This window comes from Pteropus alecto, unplaced genomic scaffold (assembly GCF_000325575.1).
Source record: "Pteropus alecto unplaced genomic scaffold, ASM32557v1 scaffold6, whole genome shotgun sequence".
In the NCBI taxonomy this organism is placed as follows: domain Eukaryota; kingdom Metazoa; phylum Chordata; class Mammalia; order Chiroptera; family Pteropodidae; genus Pteropus; species Pteropus alecto.
The window spans coordinates 883,892-893,611 of NW_006437738.1; the positions used below are offsets into that span (position 1 = coordinate 883,892).

At 56.9% G+C, this 9,720-nt stretch overlaps 1 protein-coding gene across 1 annotated transcript in view; it reads right to left on the reverse strand.

The window, feature by feature from the left end:
* SH3BP1 (SH3 domain binding protein 1) overlaps positions 1-9,720 on the reverse strand; it is a 12,592-nt gene that overhangs the window by 1,637 nt on the left and 1,235 nt on the right. The window contains 16 exon segments of the mRNA XM_025048875.1: positions 691-785; positions 1,792-1,987; positions 2,318-2,415; positions 3,132-3,248; positions 3,750-3,830; positions 3,918-3,999; positions 4,355-4,466; positions 5,223-5,368; positions 5,816-5,906; positions 6,076-6,144; positions 6,713-6,857; positions 7,324-7,400; positions 7,490-7,601; positions 7,911-7,987; positions 9,118-9,222; positions 9,453-9,495. Coding sequence (XP_024904643.1) covers positions 691-785; positions 1,792-1,987; positions 2,318-2,415; positions 3,132-3,248; positions 3,750-3,830; positions 3,918-3,999; positions 4,355-4,466; positions 5,223-5,368; positions 5,816-5,906; positions 6,076-6,144; positions 6,713-6,857; positions 7,324-7,400; positions 7,490-7,601; positions 7,911-7,987; positions 9,118-9,222; positions 9,453-9,495 — 1,646 coding nt within the window.

Sequence of the window (9,720 nt, forward strand, 5' to 3'; positions counted from 1 at the left end):
CCCCCTGCCCCGGCATGAAGGTCCCTGTGCAACCTCCCAGCTCCCTCTGGTCCGGAGGCTTCTGCAGCTGCTCCATCTACTCCAGGCTCTACACTGTATACCCAGGTGGGAAACTCTAGAGCCTCCTGGCTGGGCCTCCCAAGTTGCTAGTCACCCTGGCAGACTCCCCACCTGAACCTTCGGCCTTCTCACCTGACTAGCTTTTGGCCAAGTCAACAGGCAAGTGTACCACGGGGGCTCGGAAGGAGGCCCCTGGTCTGTTCCCACCACCAGCAACGCCACCTCCCCTCCCTCATCGCCCTTTGAAGACTCCATCCTTCCTCTTCACTCTGTGACCTCTGGGCTTCTGAGGGACTGGACATCACTGCCCCCCATGCTCATGATGCCTGAACTGTATCAAGCATTTACTGTATGAACCAGGCAGCACCATTTAATTCTCCAAACGGCCTTACAAGGTAGGTGCAGGTACTGTTCTATGACAGAAGAGGAAGCTGAGGAGCAGACAGGCAAAGTCACCTGCCAAGGTCACAGAGCTGTAATCTGAACCCAGAGTGTCAGGCAGCAAACCTGGCTCTTAGTTACCTGGATTCCTGGCCTCCCCTGGCTGCCTGGAAACATGGGAGGGTCTGGATTGCCCACCCCTGTTCCTGCCCACCCTCTATCCCCCTTCTCCTTCCACAGTCCACTCACTCTTCCGAGCCATGTCCTCTGCTTGGGCAGCTACCTCCGGAGGGCTCCTACTGACCTTGGGGGAGGCTGGTCTGGGGGGCACCTCAGACTCTGTCCTGTGAGGGAAGGAGAGGGTCAGGGTCAGACTCGGCCATCTCCTAGAACTCTCTTAGAATGCTGAGGAGACTCCCAGCCAACAGGCTGAGTTTGAGTCCTCCGCCTTGTGGCCAGGCCTGGGATCTGTCCCCAGACCAGGACCCCCTGGGAAGATGCTACTGGCATTGGCCAGAGTTTGCATCCACTGAGCCCCTGGCTTTCGTGTGACACTGTGACAGTGTCTGTGGTCCCCTACGGGGCCAGGATAGTGGGTAGAAAGCAGAGCCTCCCCTCTGCCTCAGCTCTTAGCCTCCATCTTTATGAGATGTTCCAGTTACTAGAAGCCAGAGAGCGGATGAGCAGCAGAGGGACAGGCCGAGGCTCATTCTTGGCTCCCTCAGGTCTTTGTTCAGTTGGCTCCTCCTCAGGGAGGTGTCTTTTGACCCCGCGGCTAAAGCAGCCCCGAGGTCCCCCTACCCTGCTCTGTTCTCTTATAGCGCACACCACTGATGTTATACTGTACTTTTTAGGGTGTGCTTGTTGATTCCACCCCCAGGAATGCAAGCTCTAAGGGCAGCATTTGTCTGTCTTGCTCATCTGAGGAAATGGTTTGGGCACCAGCAGTCTGTGACAACTGAACAATACCTGCTCGGTATGGAGGTAACGTGGTACCACGCAGCCTTTCCAGATTTAAAGGATCAAAGAGAAGACTGGAAGGTATTTACAAATTCCAAAATGATCAGATCCCTCGTTCTCTAAATGTCCAGGGCCTGAAACAGTGCCTGGCACATATGCTGCTCAGTAAATGGCTATACAGTGAACGAGAAAACATGTCAGAGGTCGGTAGGACTACCGCCTCTGAGTCTCCACCCCACCCACTCCAAACAGGCAAATGTGGTATTCGGGATGAAAATACAAATGCAATTATCACATTTCCTAAAACGCTGTTAGAAGCTCTGAGAGACGGTGCCTCAGGCTGGGCATCTTGGGGCCAGGAGAGGGGCCATTCGTGCACGTCAGTCTTACCTTTCCTTGGTAGCCACTGGGGCCGAGGCCGAGGCTGGGGCCGGGGCCGAGGCCGGGGCCAAAGCCGAGGCCGGGGCCGGGGCTGGGGCCGGGGCCAGCATGGCAATGGTTGGAAGCTCCTCAGAGGCTGGCCTGTCGCTGACCTTGTCCTGGGGGGCAGGGGCTGAGAACAAGCCTGACACATTGAAGTCGATGTCTGCAGACAGAATAGAGCAGGTCTTAGCTTCCAGAGCCTCCACTGGCCTCTGCTCCTCGGCCAGGGCCAGGACCACTCTCCCGTTCCCCTGACATTGTCTGGACCATGTTTCACCTTCCAGCCCCCATGGGAGCCTCACAACAGTCCCATGAAGCAGGCGGAATCATCTCCGTTTTACAGATGAGCGACTAAGGCTCAGAGTGGAGAAGCAATTTCCTGTAGGCCTCATGGTGAATTTGCAGGGCTGCTAGGGACTGAAACCGGTCTGAAGGGCACCAAGCTGGGCATGGAGGGCACAAAGGGGCACGTGCACACAGGCAGGAGCCTCACCTCCAGGGAAGAGGGTGTCTGTGTTTTGAATCAGAGCCTCCACCACGCCTACCACCTGGATGGATGACACTGATGCGGCATCCAGCTGGGCCTGGTCCCTGGGACAAAACGCAGGGAAAGCGAGTCATCATTGAGCAAAGTCTTAGTGACCCCGATTCTCTGGCCCTGTGCCGGCCACTAGGAACACAAGGATCAACCACGTCGAGTCCCTGTTCTCAAAAGCTCACAGACCACTCTGGATGGCAGACATGCCACTCACACACCAAATTTTCCCTTCCTTCACCCATGACAGGCATCGCCAGGCGGTCATGGCACTTTTCAATGCAGTTCTGGGGGCCAGGCAGCCTCTACCAAACGCACTCAGCAAATGAATGAAACCCTTTTGCCATCCACAGCCAGTCGAATAACAATGACCCCGCACATGACGGCACTTAATAGTTTGCAAAACATTTTTCCATTCGTTACCTCATTTAATTCCCAGAGCAAAAATCCTCAGACTTTGTATAATTTCTTTCTAATTTACAGACAAAGAAATGGAGGCCAAGAGTGACTTTCTAAGGCTCAACTCTGGAAGATGGAGTGTTGGTGGCTAGAACCAGACCTCGGACCCCCAGCCTCCCAAGCACCCCACTGCCCCCTTTATCCAAAATTCCCATCTCCAAAGCCCTGTAGGGTCCATGATTCCTTTGGGGCCCCCACACGGCAGCCTCGAGGACAGGAGCTGCTCCACCCGTCCCGAGGCCCCAGGGGAAAACATGTAGCAGACAGCTCGGGTGGGGACTGCCGCCGTTGCCCCCACCCTCGGGCCCCTCACCCTTCTTTCTCAGGAGGCCACAGCAGGTTGGGCCCCAGGACGATGGCAATGTTGCTAGGTGTCATCTTGTTCACCTCCTGCTCCTCGGCCAGCCGTGCCAAGAACTTCATGAGGTACCTGGGGAGACAGGAGGTAGTCCTGGGCTGGGGGTGGGGCATCGGGTCACAGACACCCACCGGTGCCCCTGAGGCCTGAGACCTTCCCAGATCGGGGTTTCCGGAGTATGGCCAAGACACCACACAGGCTGGCTTTAAAATTTTTAATAGCTAAATTAGCTGACCTACTGAGTGCCACCTATGTGTCAGGTACTGGGCTAAGCTGGGACTCTCCCAGCTACCCTACAGGGTAGGGAGTGCATTTTCTAGCCCAGGCTCAGAAAGGTCAAATCGCCAGCCCAGGGCCACACAGTGGCACAGGTGGGATTTGAAGCCAGGTGGTGTGGCTTCCAAGGTTCAAGGTATGTGTTTAGTTCTATGTGTGGTATTAGAAAATAGGACCGGTACATCTCAGCTATTTTCAAAAGTATTGCTTAGGATATGAAGGCGGGACTCAAATCCAGGCTGCGGAGTCCCCGCAGGGCCCGGCTCCAGGGAGGCCCGGGGCTGGCTCGGAGCTCACCTGAGGTTGTTAAAGTTCTCTCGGGGCAGGCGGCTACACACCTCTTGAAGGGCCTCTAGCCGAGCTCCTGGCTCCTTCAGGCTGGGGAGGGGGAAAGAACTGGTGAGCCAGCCCAGGGAGGCACCTCTGCAGCCTCGCCTTCCCCAGCGCCCCCACCCCTAACCTCACCTGGCTGCCCTCATCCAATCGTCATAGAGGTCAAAGGTCATCAGGGGCTCCGGTAGCTCCCGCAGATAGGACTTGAGGGCACCTGAAGTGGTGGCAGGGGCTCAGACACAGCCCCCAAGCCCCCACCTCTACCCAAGTGCCCAGCTCTCTTCATCTGTAGGAGCCTCCAGCCCTCGTTCACACTAACATGTCTAAGTCTGATCATTTCTTTGGTCCATGGGACCCTTTAGAGAAAATGATGAAGGCTAGTGATCTTGTTCCCGGAAAAACATACATACATTTCCAGGGGCTTGTCATAAACCCCATCTTAAGGACTCCTGTGTCTCCTTAGCAGATTATCAGGCCTCAAACCACACTATCATGGAATCATTTCGGGAAGCTGTGGTGAAGAGATTTGGGGGGAAGGCCCCCCACCCAGGGCTCCTTGGAGCAGGTACCTGCCACGGCATGGGGGTCAGAGCAGAACTCCTGCAGGCTGCGGGGGTCCGAGGCCATCGTCTGCTTGAGGCGCTTCAGCACCGAGGCCCCAGCGGCCAGGCGGAAGAGGCCCTGGATGCGGCAGGGAACGGGTAGGGTCATGGAGGGGTATGTGGGGTAGGACGCCCTGGCTGGGAGGTCCTGGCTTACTCATGGCCTGGGGCAGGTGGCTGGCCCTCACTGGGCCTGTGTCCCCACTGGTCTGACAGGCAAACTGGACAGCAGCGTCCACAGAGCCTCTCAAATCTCAAGGTCTAGGATTCTGGGCAAAAGGGAAGTCCGGGAGAGGCTGGGAAAAGCCATGGGGAGACAGGTGTCTGGTTAGAAACAGAGGGGAGAACGGAGGCCCTGCAGGCTCGTCAGGAAGCCTCAGTCTGTGAGTAGTTCCGCCTCCGAGGGGCCTGTCCTCAGGAAGGCAGCCGAGGAATGAGCAGACTGAGGTACGAAGGACGGAGGAGGCCAGCGTGCGGCAGTGACTACCCCCGAGTCCCTGGCTTCATTGTTACTTTCTCACGTGCTGCCAGGCGTCTACCTCTTGACCTCCATCTCCCCTTGTAAAACAGAGCCACTGAGGGCTCCCTCCGAGGGTTATTGGGATAATTAAACAGAATTAAATTCCTCAATGCAAAGGGCTTATAGCACAGTGCTTGGCTCACAGAGCATTACTAAGTGGGAGGTGGTGTCACTTCAGTAACAGGAGGCCTTGCCTTCTCCCTGGTCCTGTGCTCTAGGGGTGGGATTATGGGCACAGCATGGGCAGCATGAGGGAGGTCTGGGACAAACTGAGGACCCCGATACTCCCTCCCCACCTGTCCCAGTGGGTCCCACCTCTTCCTTCACGCCCTCGGAAAGCAGCATCAGGACGCAGGCCTCAATGGGCAGGGCAATGTCCTGGCCCAGCTCTTGCAGGTGAGCTCCCAGTGACACCCCATACACCCTGGAGAAGGGGGTGGCCGTCATCGAGGGGGAGGGGTCTGCAGGGACGAGACAGATCAGCGGCCCAGGGTCCTTCCACCCTTGGGCAGCCAGGGGCACCACACCAGATGTCCTCGAGGGATTACTGCTTTGGCCAATGGTACCACCTCCCACCTGACCATCCATGCCACGCATCCTGAAATCATCCAATACATCACTTGAATCTGTTCACCTCCACTGCTTTCATCTCAGTCCAGGCCACCATCATCTCCCTTCTGCCTCCTAACAGGTCTCCTGGCTCCAGTCCTGGCCCCTCTCATTCTATCCCCCACTCAGCAGCCAGAGCAGTGTCCATCACGAATCTAATTGAGCTCTCCCTGCTCAGAACTCATCTGTGGCTCCCTATTGCCTTTGAGCAAGGAATGCAATATCGTGTAAGCCTCTCAACATGCCCTGAGCATGGTGGGGGTAAGGGGTGTGGGGTCGGGACCCGCCTGTGTCCCCACCTGCTTGGCTGTGGTTCTCCTTCAGCTCAGCCAAGGCCGTGTCCAGTGAGCTCAGAGACTTGCGATGGTAATCGGCCTGAATCTCCATGAGCTGTGGGGACAAAGGGGCCCCCCAGGAAGAAGTGAGGGAAGCTGAGCCTCCCTCAGGGTCCACAAGAGCAGACCCCTCCCTCCCACCATCTCGAAGTGGGTCTCAGTGGCTCCTGGCTCTGGCATCCACCCCTGAGCTCTGGGTGGTTGAAGCCCGGTCTTGGACTCACATGGATGAAGTAGTTGGCATAGGTGTCCTCTTTGGTGGCAAAGTGGTATAGGTCGGCCAAGTACTCATCCTTGGGGACAGAGAGAGGAGGGCTTACACCGGTGAGGCTGGGGCTCAGAGGGGAAGCCGAGGCTTGGAGGGGTTAAGGACTTGCCCAGGCTGTATGTGGAGGGTCCTAACCAGCTCTCCTCTCGCTGCCAAGGCTTGTGCTTGGCCCACCCCCAACTTCACCTGGCTGCCCTCATCCAATCGTCCAAACTCTCGAAGGCTTTTAGAGTTTCTCACCTCTGTGTCCCCATACCCTTAGCACAGTGCCCTGTGTTATGCACCATTTATTCATTCGCCATTCATTCATTTACTCACTTACAAATACACCAAGGCCCTGGCGAGTGGAGTATCTCTGCCTCCCAGGTGTTATTTGCATGGTGTAGACAGAAGAGGCTACAAGGTAATGGCTAAATAAACAGACCTTGGAGCCTGACTACCTGGTTTCAAACTCCAACTTTGCTGCTTCCTGCTTATCTGGACTTGGGCAAGTCACGTCACCTCTGTGAGCTTCAGTTTCCTCGTCTGTGAAATGAGGACAGTGCCGACCTCTACCGCCCCCACGCATCCAGGGAACCTCAAGTGCCCCTCACCTTGCACTGCTCCACCTTCTTCTTCAGGTCCTCCTCCTCTTCCTTCAGCGTCTCCACCTTGTTGGCCATGGTGGTGTGACTGTAACTGCCTGGGCCACCACCCAGGCCCTGACCGCTGCTTGAGTTCTTAGCTGCCTGGCTAAGCCTGGGGATGATTCCAAGGTGGGGTGGTTACTGTCCAGAGCCAAGTGTCCCCTCCATATGCCTAACCACACAGGATTCTGGAATTTATAGACTGAAAATCTCGTAGCTTCCCTGGGCCTGGGCTATAAGTGCTCAGGGGTGCCACCTGGTGGTAGGTTTGGTGGTCACAGCCTTCCAGCTCCAGGGAAGACCTCCAGGGAGGTCTTCTTGCCATCCAGGGATCTTGGAGAACTGTTCATGACTACCCTAGGCTTTGAGGTCACCCTCAGATGACACAAGCATATGCATATACACAGATACATATGCACATAGGCACATATCCTCACTATATGTGTTCCTACCAGATGTGTGCACAAGTACGCACTCTGTACCCAGTGGGCCCTGCAATGTCCTCCTAGTTTGGGAAGGGCCTCGAACCTCTGTGGGCTAACCTGGGCATGGACCCACCCAGACTCTGTGGCTCCCACCTGCTCTTGAGCGTGTTCCAGTCTGACACCAGCTTCTGCAGGCTTTTCTTGTGTTTGAGGATGGCTGGCAGTTCTTCCTGGGGGCAGGCATGGGGAAGGAGGGATCAGAGGGCTGGGGAGCTGGGAACTAGAGGCTGGGGATACTGGGGTCAGCAGGTAGGGTCACCTCACTCAGCCTGCTGAGTGGCTGCAGGACATCTCTCTCCAGGGTCATCTCAAACTCGGCCAGGATGCGGGCCAGCTGGTTCTGGATGGCACAGCTCATCTCTAAAGCCTTCCTGTGGACACAGCACCCAGTGGGTCCAGGCTCCCACAGCCCTTCACTCCCATCTGGAAATACTAGTAGAGTCTCTCCCCCCGTCCCCCAATCGTCTCCTGCCCCTTCGATCTCTCCTTCATCTTCTCTGAGCCCAATACCCTCCCAGGCATGGCTGCCCTCACTGACCTGGATACCGTCCCCAGCCCAGATACTCTCTCCAGCTGGTCATCCTTCCACAGTGGCTGCTTTCCCTGCCCTGGGCCCCCTCCCAGTCCAGGTCCCTCTTTGGCCTCTCCAGGTGAAGGCTGAGGCCCCCGTCTGTGCTCACCCCATACTGGAATCAGGGTCTAGCTCCTTGAAGCTCTCGGCCATCGTGGTGGAAAGAGCCATGAGAGGAAGCTTCTTCTGCAGGGAGGGCAGGGCTGGTTGTGAGCATGAGTGCCTGTGCTTGCCCACTGGGCCTCCCTTCAGCCTGCCCGAACTCATGATGTGTCTCTTGGGGGCAGAACTGCACCGAGGCGCTGGGCGTGATAGATGGGGAGCAGGGAACCCAGGAGGGTCACAGTCAGGTGAAAGCGGAAGCAAAATGATAACAAGGCATGGTAGGGGTGACCTCTCCCTGGGACCAAGTACAGAGCACCCACCCCTCTGGGGTCCCCTTTCTCCCTCTCAGGAGCTACTTGATCAAGGTGGAAGGAATGACCAAGTCCCATCACAGGCTGGAAAACTAAGAACAGAGGACTTGCCAAGGTCACACAGTTGAAGGGGGATGGAGGAGCTGGGAATAGGCCTCGGAGTGGGCTCTTCCCCGCCCCAGGGCACAGGTGGCTGACCCGGCCACTGTGGAGCGCAAACCCTCCACAGCTCCCATTGCTCCCCCTCCCACCCAGAACTCTGGCCACACTTAATTGTTAACTGATTCCAAAACATGCTGGACCCATTCCCACCTAGAGTTATGGAGAGTACTAGCTTTGGTCAGAGTGACCAGGGTTCAAATCTCGGTTTTGCTACTTACTAGCTGCATGGACTTGAGTGAGTCACTTTATCTCTCTAAGTCTCCATTTCCTCATCTAGTAAAGAGCTAATAAAGGCGGCCTCCTCCTAGGGTTGCTGTCAGCATTGAGAGAGGCAATGCAGTGACACATCTTAGCAATCAGTCCATAAATGCCGGCTCTTGATTAATACAAGTATCATTCAAAGTCCAGCTCAAATGTCACTTCCTTCAGGAAGCCCTCAGATTGCCCCAGTTGAGAGAGCCTGCTCTGCTCTAAGGGCTGACTGGACAGAGAAGTTCAGGTGCAATCAGAGCCTGGTCTGGGTTCAGGAGATTGGTGCAGAGGAGGACAGGTCAAGAAGGGGATGGGGAAGAGATAAGGCCTCATGAGTGGGGTGCCTGGGGGCCTTGGGACAGAGCAGTCTTCACCTCCTTGGGGCCAGAGGCTCAGACTGGCAGAGAGACCCCAACCCCAACTTCACTCCCCCATTGGACAGAGGTGTCCTGCCCAGGCCCCCTTCTCCCTGGGACCCCCACTCACCACCCGCTTGTCCATATCTGCCCCACTCTGGCCCTGCAGACAGGCCTGTAGTCGCTTGTGGACATTGTGGGCTGCTCGCTTGGCTGGTTCCAGCCGCTGCTCCACCTGGGAGAGGGCATGGAGGGTATGGGGCCTGGGAGGGTGTCCCCCACCTCCCACTGCTCTGTTCTTCCCCAGAGCAGGAACCACCTTTCTCTTTCCTCCTCCTGGGGACCCCATGGCCAACAGCTTGGGGAATGACTCAATCTGGTCCCCCAACTGGCATCTCCGCCCGGCCCTCTGCTGACAGCCTGCATAGGCCTGCCTTGCCACCCATGGCTGGCCCAGGCATGTACCTGCTGCAGGTCCTCACCCAGGAACTCGGCAGTCTCCGGGGTGCTGTGAGGGGGGCGGAGAGAGCTTCTGCTGAGCTGGCCCAGGTTAGGAACCCCCCTGCTCCGCCAACAGGGCACCTGGACCCCAGTTGCTTCCAGTGCCCCTCCCTGCCCCTCCCAGTTGGGGCCTGCCTCATCCCAGTCGGAGCACATTCCATGGGGGTGGCAATAGGATATAGGGCTTTTTCCTCCTCCGCCCAGGGCTGTGTCCTGAGAGAGGGTGGATGAA